Raw genomic sequence first — 21071 nt, 5'->3', positions numbered from 1 at the left:
CATGCTTAACTTTACAGGCACTAAAGTTGTCTCAGAACATTAACAATCTGTATGTCAGATGAGGTGTTGAGTCATAAAAGTGAACTTTTAAATGATAAAAACTATGCTTAACTTAAATAAACATTTGATAGCCAAAAGATTAGCCAGACACACTATTGTTCATGTCTCCCCTGTAGCATAAATTCACTTCAGTTGTTTCAATATTGGAGAAGAAACATAAAGGAAGCTAGAATAAATTATCATATTGTGTTTAATAGCTAGTCTATATCAAAAAAATCTTCCCACCTGATACTTGGTATACATATTCAATCCAATGAGCTTCATTAAAGTTAATTGCCTTTCTTAAAAACATACTTGTCTCTCAAAGTTAAAACTACCAATGGCATAATGTGTTTCAAAATCAGAAAAAAAATAACTTCTGAGTAAAAACACTAAATTTCTTATTTTTTTTAAATGAAAACAAAACCATCATAATTTGCTATATATTTATCATACAGTGAGCTCTCCCTACCAAGATTTTTTTCAGATAGCCAAGTCATCCATCAAGACACCATGTGAAGAAGTCTAGATATTTATATAACAGAGGAAAGAACGCTTCCAGGTTATCTTTATTTTCCTTAACAAGACACACACACATAAAAATGCATTTATATTATCATTATTTTACAAATATAAATAATACCAAGAATTCAAGTACAGTCAAGTGCAGACGTATTTCCTATTTGTTAATATGTAAACATAAACTAACTATATACATCACGTGCCTTTGGCCCAGCTGCAAAATAAAAGACATCAAAAGAAACCCTGCACTTGACTGTTCAGTTGCATTCTTAATGAGAATCCGTACCAATGTCTATGTAATGAAGGTAACAGCTTTCAGTATCACTTCATGTAAACACCTAAATAGATATTTCCTTCCCACGAGCAAATATCTCAAGAGTTAAAATTTAACGATGAAGTATTCAAAATCTTAATTATGTTTCAATCCTTAAACACTATTCAAGAAATTATTCCTAGCCAAAATTGTTCCTATGTCAAAATGGGTATTATTTACAAGTTATACATATAGAAAACAAAATGCTTTAAAAAAATTTAGAATGCACAAAGTATTTAACAGCTATGTCTCTGCATATTAACTGATACCACATGCTTTTACTTTCAATGCCCAGTGATAGGACTTGGACACACTGAACTTGCTGGGCAATCTGAATTTGAATAATATTAAGCATGTATCTAAAAGGCAATTTTTTTCTTGAGTACCACAAAAAAAGCAATAACTGACATCAACAAGACTACAAATATCCAGTTGAAGGCACATAGAAGTATTTACTACTTTGTCACCAAAGATTCTTCACTTGGTTCAAGCTTAGAAGCAGAATCAGCTCTGAGAACAGCTGACTTGGCTTCATTTGCTGATGTTTCCTCATTCTCAGTCTCTTCTTGTTTCTCCTCTGACTCCTCTGAACCAGATGTTTTTTCAACCATTTGGCTTGTCTGCTCTGTAACTGGTATTTTGTCATCTCTCTGCTCTGTACTACAATCAAGAACATCTTGTTCTTCTAAAGATTCTGAAAAAAGAAAAAGACATAAGACCTCAGGGATATCCAAATGTCAAAACTGCTAAATAAGACAAGTCAAAGATAAGCATACACACATGCTAAGAAATAGCAGACTGGTCCAACATAACCTTTTAAGTATTTTACAATAAGTACTTAATTCTATACCATACCACTTAGAAATTAGTATAACTGAATAACTGGAAGAAATAAACCCATACCTTTATCATTTCATACACAATAAGCTTCTAAAGATACATCTGTAAGCTCAATGTCTAAAACTCAAGGCTCCAAGAAAATGAAATGCTATACATGCATTGATTTTTTTTAACAACTTGACACAAACTTGAGTCACCTTGGAAAGAGAGAAGAGCTACCTCCATGAGACTGCCTATGAGCTTGCGGCATTTCCTGATTAATGATTGATGTGGGAGGGCCCAGCCCACTGTGGGGAGTGCCAACCTTGGGCAGGTGAACTTGGGTTTTACTTAAAAAAAAAAAAAAGTTGAGCAAGTCACAGCGGGGGGTGGGGTGGGGGTAGGCAAGCCAGTAAGCAGCACCCACTGTGTGGTCTCTACTTCAGTTCCTGCCTCCAGGCTCTTGTCTTGAATTTCTGACCCAACTTCCCTCAATGGCGGACTGTGACCAGGGAGTTCAGAGTTGTAAGAGGAAATAAACCCTTTCTTCCATGACATTGGTTTGGGTATTTTATCACAGCAAGAGAAACCTAACAATAAAGCAAAATAAGGGAAGAACTAAGAGGCGAGCCTGGTGGCGGTGCTGCACGCCTGTAGTCCTAGGGCAGAGGCAGGGGACCTGTGTGAGTTTCAAGGCCAGCCTGCATCCCATGACAGCCAAAGCTATACAGAAAACACTGTCTTAAAAAAAGGAAAAAAAAAAAAAGTCTAGAAAACAAAACAAATATACAATCTCCCAGGTTACGGAACAGAAAATCATTTCCCTTCCACCTAAGCAAAACTGTAAGCAATGTGTAACTGTATACTTTTGTGCATATGCATGCACATGAAATGTATGTATGTATGTATGTAGGCAGTACTCTCCCCATCTTATTATTCAAGGATGAGAGAAATCAAGATCTACTTTTTCTGCCTATATATTTGTCTCCCCTTAGCCCTACCCAAGCTCTCGCTATTTAGGGATCTGAATACAATTGCATACTTTAGTGTGCTAAGATAAATAAGGTAAGATAAATAGACAAAAGGTCCTTTTGTCTATATACTGAAAGTTGTGTTCTTAGTCCCTGCCTAAAAATTTACTCCCTTTAAATTCCATTTTTGAGTTTTAACTTAGATCACTTAATAATAATAATAATAATAATAATAATAATTTAATAATAACAAGTTTACTAATTAAACTTTATTTAATTCTTTACATTTCTAAAGCATGAGATGAGGGAGTGGTAAAAGCAGAGAAGCTTTAAGTCATGTAATTTTCAAATCAAAGATACAAATCTAGCTTTAAAGTATTTTTTCATAATAAAACTAATATTCCTGCTAGAAGAAAAATAATTAAACTACATGAGCTGAGCAAAAGGCAAACTTTTCCTATACTCATAGTGTTCTTTATGATAAACTGTGTTACTGATACAAACAAAGCAAAACAAAACCAAACCTGGGGGAAGGCCAGCCTGCTTAAGAATTAAAGGTTCTAGTTAAATCCCTCGTAACATATAGCTCAAATTCCACAAAGTAAATAATTTTTCAAGAAAATTATGTATATTATGCGCACATTGGTATGGAAGTACTAGAAATCCACGGTTTTAGCACAGTAGGTCAATAACCACAAGCACATCTTTTGTCAGGACTTGGAAAGTATTTTTAAAGTGTTATCTCAAACAGCTATGTCCTGGATTTCCATTACAACAACTTTCATCTTTACACGATAAAGGCCCAGATTCCACAGTTAGGGCATCCACATAATGATGTCTTACTGAATGACAATTCAAACAGCTGATCACAAAAAGTAGTGAGGAATGGTCATAAATCATACTTGTGACACATGATTATAGGAACCCTGGTTTGTTATAATACAGAACTTAAATGGCATTGCCGCACCACTTGAAATCTTAACCGAAACCCAGGAAAGAAATGCAGTAAGCGACATGAGTTTTGTTAAATGAGCAGGGCAGAAAGGGCAAGTGAAACTCTATGAATATATACAAACCATTTCTGCTATAAAAGCAAACAAGTTCATCTGCAGAAAACTTTGGAGTTACCAACCATGTGTAATTCAAGCCCCACAGAATTTTAAGAGTCATGGTTTTCTACCATTCTTCTGGCCATAAAGCAATATATATTCGGCATGAACATTGCAATTTGTCTGTAAGCCTTCAGAAAGGAACCTATTAAGCCACAAAAATGAAAAACAAACAAAACAGAAGGCTAATAACATAGGGCACAACTCACAAACACCATGTTTAAGTGAACACAGGCACATAACACTGGCCAAAACCTAACAGAATGACACAACAGCAACAGGGTCAAGGTTCAAAGTTTATTAAACCTTTGTAATATTAACTTCAAAAACTTTGCCATGTCAAATCCAATTTTAAAATTCTAGGTTTATATAAAAACTCTAATAGAAAAAATAGAACTATACTATTGGAAATTTCAAACATCTATAATACATGAATTCAAAGACTACCATGTGTCTCAATAATTAGAAAATATGGCACAATTTCCAGTCAAAATTATAGTTCAGAAAATATATAGAAAACTAAAAACTCAGTGAAATGATAAATAGGATAAGTGAAGTGTCTATTCCCTTGGGTTGACCTGTAGAAAAACAATCTTGATGGAAACAATAATTAAACAAAACAAAACAAAACCAAACAAATAAAGAGCCTGGCATGTGACACGTCTATGAAACAAATCATAGGATTTGATGTTGAGAAGTCAATCCCAGCTTACAGGAAACCATACAAACAAGATCTAAATGACCAGGTGCACAGTATCAACAAATATGTAGCAATTTCACATTTAAACATTAGAACATCATAACAAGACCATGTACAATTCCTGAAGTATTTATTTCTATAGGAACATCATTTGCCTATTCTAAGGAAAACAAAAATTGGGAAATTTGTTGTTGTTTTAATGAAGCTGCAATTTAAAATAGTTTGGAAATGTAAACTACACTTTAAAAGATGTTAGTATTTGACCATAAGATACCAAAGGACTAAGTCTCAAAATAGCGACTTGAATGACCTAATTATATATGCAAGAGAAAAAAATTAAAATCAGGTTTGGGATTTTTATACAAAATAAACAATAAACAGCATACCACAATGTAACATAACAAAAATGACATGAGTCTGTTTTGTCTCCTCTTCCTGTACCCCACCCTCCACACCAATATTACTAAGAAAGCAGGGTTTCTAATAACAGCAACTGGTAACTGACTGTTCAGGCTAAGTCTCAGCTTAGCTAGACAAGTCAAACTCCAAACTGAATGGACTGTAATAAATGCAATTGCTTCACCTATAAACACACACATACAACAAAATATAAGATCCTTACTTTAGCTTTAGACTTCTATCCTAGCTTCTAAGAAAAAAAATTAAATAATCTAGCAAAACAGCTTGATTTGTTTTTGCCTTGGAAAGAAATCAAAACTTGGTCTTCTAGCACATCAGTGCTCGCTATAGAGGTACACTATACATATTCCACCCCATCATTAAATTAAAATTGGCAATTTTTGTTTTTAATCCCAAAGGTTGTAAAGGCATTTTTCACAAGATTTGTCTTCCTTAGAGTCAATATATTTAAAGAACAAAGGCAAGAATTTCATCCCAACTCCTAAGAACGACTCATTATAACCAATTTTAAAAAATACTGAAATTCAAAACAGAATACTATTTGGTTGTTTAATCATTGGTTAACAATTTAATTAAACAAATTAAGAGTTTCATTAAAAGTTAATGAAATGACTCCTAATGATATTCTGCTATATTCAGTGGATCTAGCCCAATCATCATCAGAGAGGCTTCCCAGCAGCCAATGGGAACAGATACAGAGATCCACAGCTAGACATTAAGCAGGGCTCAGGGAAACTCTGTGAAAGAAAGGGAAGAAGGACTGTAGGAACCAGAGGAGTCAAGGACACCAGAAGAACATGGCCCACAAAATCAACTACGCAGGGCTCACAGACTGAGACGGCAACCACAGAGCTTGCGTAGGTCTGTGCGAGGCCCTCTGCAAACATGCTGTGGTTAGGTCTGTGCGAGGTCCTCTGCAAACATGCTGTGGTTGTTTAGCCTGATTTTTTTTTTTTTTGACTCCTGACAATGAGAGTAGAGATGTCTCTGGCTCTTTCACCTGCTCATGGGATCTTTGTTCTACTACTGGGTTGCCTCATCCAGCCTTGATAGGAGGGTATATGCCTAGTCGTCCTACATCTTGTTTTACTGAGTGCAGGCAATATCACTGGGAGGCCTGCTCTTTTCTACAGGGAAAGGAGCAGTAGGTCTAGGGGAGAAGGGAGGTGGGTGAAACTGGAAGGCTATGGCTGGGATGTATTGTACGAGAGAATAATAAATTTTAAAAAAAGTTTCTTTAAAAAGCAATGACCTAAAACTAAACCATTAAGTAGAAGTGATTAGAAAAAAAAAAGTCAGAATATCAAATTATATCTGTATCTAAAACAAAATACAGCAATATACTATTCAGAAAGTTGAATATAAATAAAAGTTGAAGCTTTTGTGAGGAGTCTGATATATGCATATTATCAAATGGTACAATTTCCTAGAGCATCATAAGAAAAATACTAAAAAACAGAATTCTTATTAATTCAATATAACCTAATAGTAACAATTTGCATAAAAGAAAAGTAAATATCAGATTACAGACAAATTTTATATTACATAAAGTTTAGTTTGCCAGTATTAGGTAGAGGCCATGAATTTTCATATTACTGAGTGAATACAAGCCATTTTAACTAAAGTAATTCCATGAACCTTAGATAAACACCACTGAGCAATAGAAACAGTATTTTTCAAACATGGTAGCAAAAATAGAATCACTAAACTTATACAAAAATGTAGATGTTGTTACTCTGATTATGAAGGCTGTGAACAGAATGCTGGATACAAAGTATTTTGAAAAGCATTTTATTTATCACCATTATTATTAGTGCTGGGCTGGTGCACGCACCAAGGCATGCCTGTGAGAGCCAGAGAAAAACACTATGGAGCAGGTTCTCTCTTTCTACCTTTATGCGGACTCAAGGGATCAAACTTTCATGGCAAGTTACTTGTACTCACTGGGTCATCTTGCTGACCACAGGTTTGAGGGAGGAAAAACCTAATCATCCACTTAATGTCAGTTGCAAAATTAATTTTTTATGTATTTGTGTATTATTTATTTATACATTATAATTTAATCATGAAAGGAAATAAGGAATCTAAAAGCAAGTCCTTTTTGGTATGCCATACCTAGTATACATTTAGAAATACAACAATTACTGTCTCTAGTTTCTTGTGCTTTTATTATTTGTTATCAAAGTATTTGGATGTACAATTCTAGATTTTTTTTTAAACTCAAGGATTAAGAGCAATTTCTTCTAAGTCTCTGGTAAAAAAAAAAAAAAACTTGACAAGATCCATATGCTGTTCTAAAAAGTGATTCAGAAATTTTAAAAACCTTACCTAAATGCAACTATCAGAATCCAGACAAAACTTAACTATAAAGACACATGGTGTAGACTGGAAGGAGAAATTCTTAGTTCTGAATCATTTATATAAATGCTTGTTGGTATGTGGTGAGAGAAAATTTCACAAGGAAATCACCTTTTCATAGTATTTGTAAATTCAACATAATCTGTGCAGTTTCCGCTATCAAGAAGCTATTTAATACGCTTTCAAAATACAAAATGACAGGAGGGTTTTCTGTTGTCTGGGAGCTTCCAGCCAACAGCAGATGGAGACAGATGCTGGGACTTGTAGCCAAGCATGGGGCAGAACTCTGGGGTTCCTGAGGAAATGTTTGGGGAAAGATGGAAGTACCTGGAGGGGACATGAACCTCACAAAAAGGCCAACAGAGACAACTGACCCAGTCCCATGGGCCTTTCAGAGACTGAGACATCAACTAAGGAGCATGCATGATATGGACCTAGGGCCCTGCACACATGTAGCTGACAGGCAGCTTGGTCTTCATATGGGGCCCCTGGAGAGTTGAGGTCTATTGTTTTTAACATGGACTCTGAACTCTATTGCCTGCTTTTAGATCACTTCTCCCTAGCAGGGCTGCCTTGCCTGTCCTCAGGGGATGAAGATAAGAGCAGTCCTGATGTGACTTGATGTGCTGGGGAAAGTTAATATGGGGGGGGGGGTGGCTCCACTTTTCTGGGGGGAAAGGGAGAAAGGGAAAAGGAGGGAGAGTGGGAGGAGGGTACTTGGGATGTAAAGTAAATAATATAAAATTTTTAAAAATGCAGAATGAAAACAAAATGTCTGTCCAGTCGGTCCTCAATTTTCTACAGAATGAAGAATTTAGAAATCAGAATGTTAACCTCCCAGCTACACTGGCTATCAGCATAGAGTAGATGATGGAAGTCATACTGTCATATTTAATGGCTCAACTCAACTACATGGTACACCACCAGTGTTTATGACAAATACAGTCCTTTGTTCGTCAGAAACACTTAGTGTCATTTACTATAGGATCCAGGATTGGACTGATAACTGTGTCTGTCGCAGTGTAACAGGAGTCTTGGAGAAAAGTTTCCATCTTCTGAAGAATCAAAAAGGAAAAAACGTGGCTGGCCACGCTGATGAATCCAAAGAGAAGTACGAGAAACTTACTACTCTAAGTGTCCTTAACAAATGGAATTATTTCTTCGGCCTTTAGTACTACGGAGTCATCAGACCCTGCCTCAAGTTCGGTCTTCACCTATTAACATTACCTTACTGGGGTTCACTTTGAGCCAGTTAGACTTCATTCCGGAGATTTCAGATAGAAAATGAGACATCTGAGGTATTGTTCCTCCTAGATTAGATGAGAAGGAAAGGTATAGCTGTATGTTGTTTGCTAACTATCCATCTTGACCTTAGTAGAAGAAATAAAAAATAGGACCCATTATCAAGATTTATATTTTGCTGGCTTTTCTTTTCCTCTTAGAAAACACTACTGGTTTTCAAGCATTCACTTTAGCTTTCTTAAGCAAGGTTACTCATGGAACGGACTTCAGTTTTTCCTCTAGGCATCTTCAGTATAAAATCCTTTATTCTCAGTTCTAAGAGGCAGCAATGCCAAGGCAGATGGTTTGCATGTGTCAGCATGCAGCTCAGAGCATGACGTAAGCAAAAGAAAAAGGTTGACACTGTGTTTGGAGTTGATGCTGCAGACTTGGAGACGAAGATGCATTCACTCAGCGTTGGAAGTACACAGGCTCAGTCATAGCTGTCTGTATTCACGTTCACTTTGATATTTGTTAGTAAGCCAAAAGCCAAGCCCAATTCCACACATATTTCAGGTTCATTCCTCAAAGTTTAAAAAAACAAAACAAAACAAAAACTTGAATCTCATACTAACCTTGTGCTATCTAAAATATTCACTGCTTCACATAATGCAGCAATATTAATGCTCTTATAAAAAAACAAATCAAACATATGTAAGTGATAATTGCTACTAAATTTGTGAGCTTCCAGTATATTTTTATAGACTAGTCACAGCACAAAAATATTATAGTCTGTTTCAAAATTTTAGCCATCTTCATGATTTAGAGCTGAGTAACAAAAAAAAAAAAATTGAGTAACTACTAATTAAAGGAATAGTTCGAAATTTTCTACTTCACCTTGTCCATTTTTGCATGAAACTTCCTTAAGAATTCCTAAGATAACTGGGACTCATAACCAAACCTCCGGCAGAGTGGAGGGAATCAAAAAAAGGAGGGGGGGAGTTAGTACGACCTGGAGAGGACGGGCGGGGGAGTCCACAAGGACCAAATATATCTGGGCACAGGGGTCTTTTGTGAGACTGTTTCTCCAAACAAGGACCATGTATGGACGCAACCTAGAGACCCTACTCTAGGTTGTAGCCCTTGGTAGCTCAGTGTCCAAGTGGGTACCCTAATAAGGGGAACAGGGACTGTTTCTGACATGAACTCAATGGCAGGCTCTTTGACCTCTCCCCGCTCCCCCTTCTGCCCCCGGGAGGAGCAGCCTTGCTAGGCCATAGAGGAGGACTTTGCAGCCAGTTCTGAAGACACCTGATAAACCAGTATCAGATGTAAGGGGAGGAGTGGACTTGGAAAGGAGCAGGGAGGAGATGAGGGTGGGAGGGTGGAATTGGGAGGGAAAGAGGGAGTGGGATACAGCAGGGATACAAAGTTAACAAACTGTAACTAATATTAAAAAAATAAAAATTAAAAAAAAAGAATTCTTAGACAGAACTGCAAAATGAATTCTAAAACAAAAGCTCTTATAAATTTTATTTCTACACAAAAAAAGTGACACCTTTATCACAGGCAATGTTAAGCTCATGGAGCGCTAATAAACTGTCTAAATGAAACACATACTATTAATTAACCAAGTTGTCCAAAATATGCAAAGATGACTTTCCAACTCCTAAGTTTCCTGTTTTCTGGTCATTTCTACCAATTTGAGTAGTATGCACACATATTATAAATATTTTGTCCTTAGAACAGTTGTTTCATAATGTCAGTGCTTCATTTAGACACATCAAAATGAGTCCAGGAGAGCACCACTAGTCAAGTCTCTCGGACTTCAGAAGAGTTCATTCCGTAAACAATGCTTAACCAACTGGTGCGAAACGCTGCTGATCACAACATGACCTGCACTGGAAAACTGAAACACATCATCCCAGTCACAGAAGAAGCCATCAGTGCAATAGCTGACACATGCATGCTGAAGAATCCAATAAACTAATTCATTGTCATCTTTAATACATGTTGTGCTTTTATCATTAGGCTACACACACTACCAAAACAAACACTTCAGTTAACATGTTCATACCTTCACTGAGCTGGCTCTCCAGGGAGGGCACACCTTCTGATAACACGGGACCAGCTGAACTTGAGCCTTCCACTGCCTGCCTCTTCTCAAAACTAAACTCTGGAAGTCGTGGAGCTTGAGGTCTGGTTTTTCTTGCAGGATTCAAGAAAAAACAGTAGGCACATCGAAAAGCTGAATTAAAAAAAAAATTTAAATAAAGAGATAAAAATCCATCAACCAAATTTCAAAAATTAAACAGACAACTCACAAGGTTACTTTTAGAAATACTTTCATAAAATTTATAACTTAATTTGTAAATGTATAACTTCTGTTATAATTTGTTACCTTACTATACATGTTCTCATCAACATAAATTTAAAGCATATGCATAATTACTATGAGAATTTCAATATTAAAGCAGAAAAGGTATAACAAGTTAACAGTTAAATAGCAAAACTATATAAATAATGAAACCATAACAATAATATAAATTAAATACTTGACTGAACTTGCATTTCTAGTCAATAGAACAATTACATATTTTAAAACCCAGAACCTTGTTCAAGAAGATGAAGTATGTTAAATTTCTGAAGCATAATTTATCATGTGAGCATTTAATAAGAGCTGCAAGTGAAAGTAATTGGTGATCTTAAATGTAAACGTGAATGCTTAGATTGTACCCAATAATGAAATCACACTTCTGGAAGGTGGGTCTGAGTAGTAGAACATCTGAGAACAGCTGTCCTACAGGCTGTGCATTATAAGGAAGAACTTGAGTTATCTTTTCTGCCTTGTTTTAGTATTAAGTAACAAGACAATGTACTGGACAATATGTATAGGCAGTATCGAAAATAAAATGGCATTACATGGAGTGGACTGGAATGATAAATTTATAAGTAAACTATTATAGAAATCCTTACCAATATATTCAAATTCTTCCTTCAAAGCCATGCCATTGTGAGAAAAACACTGCTGACATATGAGGGCATACCTACACCACAGGGGAAAATGACACACTGGTTACAAATACAGATAAAGCTCACTGGAGTGGTCACTCAGTCATCCTGACTTCTATTTAAACACAGATGACTATGCCATAGTAAATGTTACCAGATCATTAACAACACTCCTTAAGCAAAAGCTAAAGTTAATAGAAAACAAAATGCAACCAGTTTGAAACACAATTTAGGAGTCAGGAGTATGGCTCAGTAATACGGTGCTTGCTTGGCATATGCAAGATCCTGAGTTCTTTCCTCAGCACCTAATAAATAAATACTGAAAACTAAAGTATACAGAGAACACAGAACATTTAAAGGTACGTATATGTGTGTGTACATAGTACGTATGTATGTATGTGTATACACACATGTACATGTGTGTATGTACATACGGGCATTTATTTATTTACTTACTTATTTATTTGCTTGCTTGCTTATTTATTTATTTATTTATTTATTTTCTATATGTGATAGTAAAAAAAAAAAAAAAAAAAAAAAAAAAAAAAAAAAAAAACCCTAAAGGACAGTTGAATATACCTTAAGTTAACAGAAACAAGTTTAGTAATCAGGAGCTTGAGAAATGGCTCAGTAGTTCAGATCATAGCATATACTGTTCTTGCGAAGGACTTGAGTTTGGTTCCCAGCACTTACATAAAACAGCTCACAACCACCTATAACTCCAGCTCCAGTGAATGCATGCCTCTGCCTTCTGTATGCACCTGCATTCACATACACACACGCATACAAAACTTTTAATATTTTTTTAAGTTCAGCTTAGAACACTGAAGTTTCTCAATAATTTATTATTCCTTGAGATGATGGCTTCCAAGTTTGTGATTTGATAAAACTGGAAATGATGGATGGAACCTTCTTAGAGATTCACAACAAAAATTTTGAAAAAGAAACCCTGGGAAATCTTGCAGAAAATAAATACATTTAATTCTATATAATTAGGTCCTGTGTCTTTCTCACCTATTAGTTACACCTAAATATCGTTCTCATTTTCTGTTCTCTAATCAGAACTCAACAGATTCTTGGCTCAACCAAATCATTGTTTTGAATAATAAATAACTTAGACTAGCAGTAAACTATGGTCCCTTTATGAAACTGATAGCATCTAATAAAGCTGTCCAACAAGTTCTCTATCTCGTGAGCTTTCCTCAAAGTCTACATAGTGACAAGTGCTCTGCACACTCGTAACGACCAAGGACCAAGTGATATAATAACCTGAGAAACACTTGAGAAACTGCAAAAGCTCAACAGTGCAAACTGTTCTCATTACTATTGAAAGAATTTCCACAACCATGATAGCAGACATAGTAAAACAAAGTAAAAATACAAGCCAAATATCACATGTATACACATACGCTGGCCAATGTTTTTTCACGTTCCTTTTCTACTAGCCTAGCAAACATTACCTGTTCTGTGGACCATCACCAACTAAATATTCAACAATTCTATCCAGAGCACCTCGTTCTCGGGGGAGAATGGGTCTTGCTAAGGGTGGACCTGGAGGATGAAGGCCTAGCAAATAAATAAAAACACATGAGATTTGTATGTACAACATACACAAGATTAAATTCAACTTCCAAAGCAATCTAAGTACATTAGAACATTTAAAAGCTTTAACAAAGTGAGAAAACACTCTTATCATATGAATCTCTGTACAGCATATTTTCATTAAAACTACCATGCTATAAAAATCTAGTACATATGTACTACATTAGAACCACCAACAGAATTCATTACAATATGAAATTCTGTTGAGCTTCGCACAAACTAATTTTTAAAGCCTGAAAGCCTATGGTAATAATTTGAAGACTTCTACTTTGGACTCATAGTAACAGATCAGGTTAACCTTCTCAAAAGACAGTGAGAAATATATGAAGTGTATTAAGAATTAACATGTGAACCAAGCAATATAGGTTAAATTTCCCTCAGAAACTAAACATCAAGACAAACCCTACAACTACCCCACCCTTTGGCTTACAGACAATTTCTAAGCAGAGGTATGAGGCTAAGCACAGAAGAGCTAGAGCTGTCTCCCAAAGCTGAGAACACAGCACTGGAACTCTAAGGAAAGCCAATGCAGCTCAAATTCACATGACAGTGCCAAAAAAAGAGAGATGACATGATGAAAAAAAAAAACATCTACAAAGTGCCTATCAAAAACACTCAGCAGATTACTGCCCAGCTCATGCATCTGAGAAAACTATTTGAGAATTAAAAAAAAAAAAAAAAATCTCCTTCAGAAGATTAAAGAAGACAGTATTCACACATAGTCAGAGTGACTGTCTATTTCTAAGGGCTAGACTAGAAAATCTAAAAAAAGGGGGTGGGGTATTACCAAGTAAGGTAATACTGAATTATAATAAGGTAATACTGAATTATATACACTGAATATATAAGGTAATACTGAATTATACTGAATAATTCTGAATAATTATACTGAATAATACTGAATAATTCAGTATTACCAAGTAAGGTAATACTGAAAATGTCTGGCATTTGAAAAATACTAGTCACGTAAAAATACAAACATACAACAGATAAGAAAAAATAAAAATAGTTTCAGATATGACTGAATTGGTAGGTAAAAATACTGAACATTCTATCTATGTCTGTCTTCCACATGTTTGCGAAGATCTAATGGAAATCTAATGGAAATATGAGGTATGTTAAGTAAAGACATGGGGATTCCAAAACTAAATTTCACAGATGAAGTCTACAATGTGTAGGATAAAAAAGTCCACAGATGGAATAAACAAATACTTAGACATTATACAAAAAGTAAGATTTTGGTGTACTTGATGACATAGCAATAGAAACCATACAAATAAAACAAAAAAGGCTAAAAATTAATAAGTTGTAGAACAATTTCAAAAAGTCAAATGAACAGTTCTCTAGAGAAAAGAAAATATATACATAACTGAAGAAATACACAATTTTTCTAAGTTTGAAAGTTTTAAAACCACGTATCAAAGAATGTTAATATTCTAAACACAAGTCATATAATTTTGCACACAAACACCCAACAATGATCAAATTGCTTAAAAGTAAGCCAAAAGGAGTACATTATAGCGAAAATGAAATAAGAGTAACAACAGACTTCATCAGATGCAAACTAAAATAAAACTTATTGTTAACATTCTGAAAATGAAAACCATCAGCATGAATCTGTATCCAGCATAAATATCTTTTTTTTAAATGAAGGCAATGCAAAGTGAGGTCTTTTTCCAGATGTTCAAAACAAAGAATTCATCATTGGTCAAACTACATTACAAGAATAATTTTTAAGAGTCCTTGAGGCCAAACAAAGTGACAATAGGTTAAAAAAAAAAAAAAAAGGATCTGGGTGCAGCAGAGGATCAGCTGTCAGCATGGGCAGTTCTTGCAGAGGTACTGCATTTGTTTGCCAGCTCCCAAACAGGTGCTCACAATCATCTGTAACTCCAGTCCCTTAATATCCAATGCCCTCTTTTATCGTCCATGGGAGCTAGGTTCACAAACGTGCTGTTGAGCCTGGTATGAGTACCTCTCATACCAGGACCTGGGCAGTAGAAGTATGTGGAACTCTGCATGCACAGCAAGTTCCAAGCCTACACAGTGAAACCACATAACTGAGTAAAGAAGAACTAATTGTGGGTTTACATGTGTAGAAGTGAAATGTAAAAATGAAAGCAAAAAGGAAAAGTAGCAGATTATCTACAGAAAGTGAGAAATGTAAGAGTAATATCCTCAACAATATCTGAAAGTCCAATAAAGTTTTTAAAAAGAATTAACTACTAAATAACAGAAGACCAAGAAAGAAAAAAAAGTAAGTATATTTGTCAGATCTTTAAAGCTGTGTGAGATAGCATCACTTCACTTGAACTGTGATTAGAGATATTTACTAAACCTCAAACAACCACTAAAATCACATGCCAAAATAATTGTCACAAACAATATGGCAGTGAAAAAGGTTAAGTGTAGTCATAAAAATGTTCCGTTCAAAGGGATGCAGAAATTGAGGGAAAGGGTAGCACATGCATAGGAGAAATGGGTTTACTTCAAATGGAATATTTAAACTCAAACCCAAACATAACCACTATATCAAATTTATATGGTCTAAATACTCCCATGATGAAACAGACTGTCAGACTGGATAAAAAAGCAACTCTTCAATGTATGTTTTTAAATAAAAACATAAAAAACTAAGTAAAATGGTAGAAAAATATATAAATGCTAAGACGAAGCATACGAAGCCTTGGATGACTGCAAAGTTCACAATGACAAAGGCATCACTTATCAAGACCAATGGACCAAGAAGATGGCACGGTGGATAAAGGTGCTTACCCGAAAGCCCGATGACCTAAATTCAATCGCTGGACCCCACATGACAGGGAGAACCTAATCTCAAGTTGTCCTCTGACCTCCATACACATGCACACACACACACATAAATGAATAAACGTGATGTTTTTTTCTTAAAGAACAATGTACCAAACATTTAAGTGCATTATAACAGAGCTTCAAATAAAACAGAAACTAACAAAAATTTAAGAAACGATAGACAAATAAAATTATAGTTGAAGGTTTTAACATTTTCTATCAATAATTGATTTTAAAAAATTAAATCTGGCCAGGTACATGCCTATAATCCCAGCACTCCTGGTATCAACTTGTATTAAGAGTTTCTATCGCTCTCACAAAACACCATGACCAAAACACAAAGTTGTGAAGAAAAGGGTTTATTTCGCTTACACTTCCATATTGCTGTTTCTCATGAAAGGAAGTCAGGACAGGAACTTTTGAACAAGGCAGGAACCTGGAGGCTGGAGCTGATGCAGAGGCCATGGAGGAGTGCTGCTTGCTGCATTGCTCCCCATGGCTTGCTCAGCTTGCTTTCTTATAGAATCCAGGACCACCACCTCAAGGATAGCATCAGGCACAATGGGTTGGGCCTTCCCCATCAATAACTAATTAAGAAAATGACAGCTGAACACAGTGGTGCAGGCCTGTAATCCCATCACTTGGGGAGGCAGAAGCAGGCAGATCACTGTAAGCGCAAGGCAAGCCTGTCTATAAACTGAGTCCAGGACAGCCAAAGACACAGAGAAACTGTCTCAAAAAGTAAACAAACAAACACATAAACAAAAATTAAATCTGCCTAAAATTAATAAAAGAAAAGACTTGAACACCAGCTTTACCTAAGGTACTTTTATACCTGCTCCACCCAACAGAAAATACGTTTTTTTTCAAGCACACACAAAACAGTTACAAAGACATGATATATGGGTCATAAAACAGGTCTTAATATGTTTAATCAGATCCAAAGAGATTGCAGTATATTTTCTGACTATAAAAGAATTAGAATCGGCATCAGAAAAAAAAAATATTAAAACTCACCAAAAATTTAAGATTCAGTAATAGATATCTAAGTAATTAAGGATGCACAGCAAAATCAAAATAGAAATTAGAAAGTATTTAGCTGACTTAAAAAACAAACAAACATAAAAAAATGTATTTGTAGCTAACACAGCAGTTAGGCAAACATTCTACCACTGAGCTACATTACTAGTTTCCAAATCAGATTTTTTTATTTCATACTTCATTTATCTATCTATCTATCTATCTATCTATCTATCTATCTATCTATCTATCTATTTATTTTTCTTGTGGTTTATTCACTTTGTATCCCAGCTGTAGCCCCCTCTCTAATCCCCTCCCAGTACCACTTTCCCTTCTTCTTTTCCTCCCATGCTCCTCCTAGTCCACTCATGGGGGAGGTCCTCCTCCCCTTCTAGCTGACCCTAGCCAATCAGGTCTCATCAGAACTGGCTGCATTGTCTTCCTCTGTGACCTAGTAAGGCTGCTTCCCCCTCAGGGGGAGGTGACCAAAGAGCCAGCCAACAAGTCAGAGACAGCCTGTGTTCCCCTTACTAAGCAACCCACTTGGAGACTGAGCTGGCATGGGCTACATCTGTGCAGAGGTTCTAGGTTATCTCCATGCATGGTCCTTGGTTGGAGTATCAGTCTCAGAATATACCCTTGTGCCCAAAAGTTTTTGGTTCTGTTGCTCTCCTTGTGGAGCTCCTGTCTCCTCCCCAGGTCTTTCATCTCACACTTCTGTCATAAGATTCCCTGCACTCTGTCCAAAGTTTGCCTATGAGACTCAGCATCTGCTTCGATCACCTGCTGGATAGAGTCTTTCAGAGGCCCTCTATGGTAGGTTTCTGTCCTGTTCCTTGTTTTCTTCCTCTTCCAACATCTATCCCATTTGCCTTTCTCAATAAAGATTGACCAGGGTCCTCCTTCTTGAGGGTCCTCCTTCTTGCTTAGCTTCTTTAAGTGTACAGATTTTAGTATGCTCATCCTATATTGTATGTCTAATATCCACTTATAAGAGTATATACCATGTGTGTCTTTCTGCTTCTGGGATACCTCACTCGGGATGATCTTTTCTAGATCCCACCATTTGCCTGCAAATTTCATGCTTTCCTTGTTTTTAATTGCTGAATGGTATTCCATTGTGTAAATTTACCACAATTTCTGTATCCATTCCTCCATTGAGGGACATCTGGGTTATTTCCAGATTCTGGCTATTATAAATAAAGCTGCTAAAAACATGGTTGAGCAAATATCCTTGTTGTATACTTGAGCATAGTTTGGATAAATGCCTAGGAATGGTGTAGCTGGATCTTGAGGTAGCACTATTTCTAATTGTCTGAGAAAGCGTCAGATTGATTTCCAAAGTGGTTGTACAAGTTTACACTCCCACCAACAATGGGAGAGGGTTCTCCTTTCTCCACATCCTCTCCAGCATGTGTTGTCACTTGAGTTTTCGATCTCAGCTGTTCTGATGGGTGTAAGGTGAAATCTCAGGATCGTTTTGATTTGCATTTTCCTGATGACTAGGGACGTTGAGCATTTCTTTGTTTCTCTGCCATTTAATATTCCTCTATTGAGAATTCTCTGTTTAGCTCTGTACCCCATTTTTTAATTGGATTACTTGATCTGTTGGTGTTTAACTTCTTGAGTTCTTTATATATTCTGGATATTAGCCCTCTGTCAGATATAGGGTTGGTGAAGATCCTTTCCCAGTCGTAGGCTCTTGTTTTGTTCTGATGACCGTGTCCTTTGCTTTACAGAAGCTTTTCAGTTTCATGAGGTCCCATTTATTGATTGTTGCTCTTAGAGCCTGTGCTGTTGGTGATCAGTTCAGTTGGTGGTCAATTGTCTCCCGTGCCAATGAGTTCAATGCTCTTCCCCATTTTTTCTTCTAACAGATTTAGTGTGTCTGGTTTTATGTTGAGGTCTTTCATCCACATGGACTTTAGTTTTATACAGGGTGATAAATAATAGTCTGTTTGCATTTTTCTACATGTAGACACCCAGTTGGACCAGCACCATTTGTTGAAGATGCTATCTTTTTTCCATTGTATGGTTTTGGCCTCTTTGTCAAAAATCAAGTATCCCCAGGTGTGTGGGTTTATTTCTAGATTTTCTATTTGATTCCATTGATCTACCATTCTGTTTCTATGCCAGTACCTTGCAGTTTTTATTGCTATTGCTCTGTAGTACAGCTTGAGGTCAGGAATGGAGATACCTCCAGATGATCTGTTGTTGTACAGGATTGTTTTAGCAATTCTGGGTTTTTCATTTTTCCATATGAAATTGAGAATTATTGTTTCAAGGTCTGCAAAGAATTGTATTGGTATTTTGATGGGCATTGCATTGAATCTGTAGATTGCTTTTGGCAGGATGGCCATTTTCAGTATGTTAATCCTACCAATCCATGAGCATGGGAGATCTTTCCACCTTCTGATGTCTTCTTCAATTTCTTTCTTCAGAGACAAAGTTTTTTTCAAACAGGTCTTTTACTTGCTTAGTCACACCAAGGCAAATTAGGGAAACTACACCTTTCACAATAGCCAAATTAGATGTTTAAAGCATTTACATCAACTTAACTTGCTGGAGTATTTTACTTTACATATTTAAAGTGAACATATTCACAGAGCAATCTGGATACATGAAACAAAAGACTTCATTAAAGTAACTTACCCTTTCTGCAATTTGGTAATAATTGGGTTAAATAACTTGGTAACTTTAAAAATAATGCATCTTAATATTCATGCTGCATGGGCAACAGCAAATAAACAACAAAAGCAATCATTTTTGGAGTGCTGGGCATTTTTACACAGTTTGGCAAATTATCAAGTACCTGCTGGTTATTAATTTTCAAACATATGGGAGCACTGTGGTAATGTACATTAAATTGATTCTCTTGTAAATATGTTAAAATAGAAAAATGAATTATTAATCTCTATGATAAATTATTTAACTCATTCACATTTTTTGGCAAAGTACAATATAAACAGTATTTCCACAGAAGCTATTAGAAACTTGAGCAAAACATGTTTTATTTACGTGCACATGAAACGTAAGCTTCAGTTCCTTGTGCAGCCCTCTATGCTATAGAGTATAGTCCTTATAATTAGGTAAGTGGCTAAGTGGCAAGAGAGTCAGAGACACTCACCAGATTTCTTACATTAAACAACCAAAACAAATTAACAAATTACGGGAATCTCATATCAATTATTCTTCAATCCATTTAACTTTTCAGTTTCACAAGCTATATGACTACCTTTATCATTACACATAAAATTTTGAGGTATCATTGAAATTATTTTAAATGCTGTAAGATTTTTATACATTTCATTTGAGTCAGTTCCATTAATTTGTAGATTAAGTTTCCTAGTCTTCTAAAATCTTAGTTGCATAATTAAGGGAACACAACAAGAATCTAATATAACACTAGAGTTTTTTATTTACATAAATGCTCTAATCACCTACCTGATTAAAGTAGGGTCTAGCCTCAAAGTCATTATAGACCTATTTATTCATACTAAAGTCTATAAATATAGAAATACTAAAGTACCTGAATTAGATAAATACCATAAATAATATAGCTTATTCTTATTTAATAATCTGTCACGGAAATATACATGAAATAATGTCATCTGCTAGAGCAGTGAGTGAATTTCCATGCCCCAACACACTTCAAAAAAATACAAAGTATCTGGCCATATGTTACACCCTGAATAAAATCTACAGATCTATCACACTTTTAATTAAACTTAAAAGGAACCTTTCAGAAAATACTACAGTTCCATGACTTAGAGGGAAAAAAATCTACTAGCTCCTATTTACAAAAGTAGTATCAGGCACTACAATCTTTGACTATTTTTCCTAAAATATGGTAATTGTCATGTTTTAGTGTCTATATGAGGAATTAGCAAAGAATATGAGTACTTTCCAAAGTGATCTCCTCTGTCCCTACCACATATAAATCTGGAGCCATCCTAAGAATTGAATATAAAAAGATAATGCTACACTGTAGACTACAGAATGCTACAAAGTTTTATTGCCATTTAAACAAAGAAGCCATAACAGTTAAATGAGCTCAAGAAATAGGTTTCAGTATCACAAGGTGCCAGCTGTAAAGAGTTATAGCTAATTGAATATGGAACTCCTGCTTAATCAGATAACTGCTCTATTTCCAA

At 35.6% G+C, this 21071-nt stretch overlaps 1 protein-coding gene across 2 annotated transcripts in view; it reads right to left on the bottom strand.

Annotated features, from left to right (window-relative positions):
• Positions 1-590: 590 nt before the first annotated feature.
• Positions 591-21071, bottom strand: part of Lnpk (lunapark, ER junction formation factor) — a 68058-nt gene continuing 47577 nt past the window's right edge. The window contains exons 10-14 of one of the 2 annotated variants that reach the window (XM_055600777.1): positions 12945-13050; positions 11449-11519; positions 10550-10720; positions 8479-8561; positions 1504-1568 (exon numbers count right to left, since the gene is read on the bottom strand). In XM_055600777.1, coding sequence (XP_055456752.1) covers positions 1560-1568; positions 8479-8561; positions 10550-10720; positions 11449-11519; positions 12945-13050 — 440 coding nt within the window. In that variant the 3' untranslated portion in view covers positions 1504-1559. Of the gene's footprint in view, positions 1569-8478; positions 8562-10549; positions 10721-11448; positions 11520-12944; positions 13051-21071 lie in introns of both variants that reach the window. The other variant, XM_055600776.1, reaches the window with a different exon arrangement.

Source organism: Psammomys obesus, unplaced genomic scaffold, assembly GCF_907164565.1.
Source record: "Psammomys obesus unplaced genomic scaffold, mPsaObe1.curated_primary_1811, whole genome shotgun sequence".
Taxonomy (NCBI): domain Eukaryota; kingdom Metazoa; phylum Chordata; class Mammalia; order Rodentia; family Muridae; genus Psammomys; species Psammomys obesus.
The sequence above is the reverse complement of the archived record's forward strand: the minus strand, read 5'-3'. Positions and strand labels throughout refer to the sequence as shown.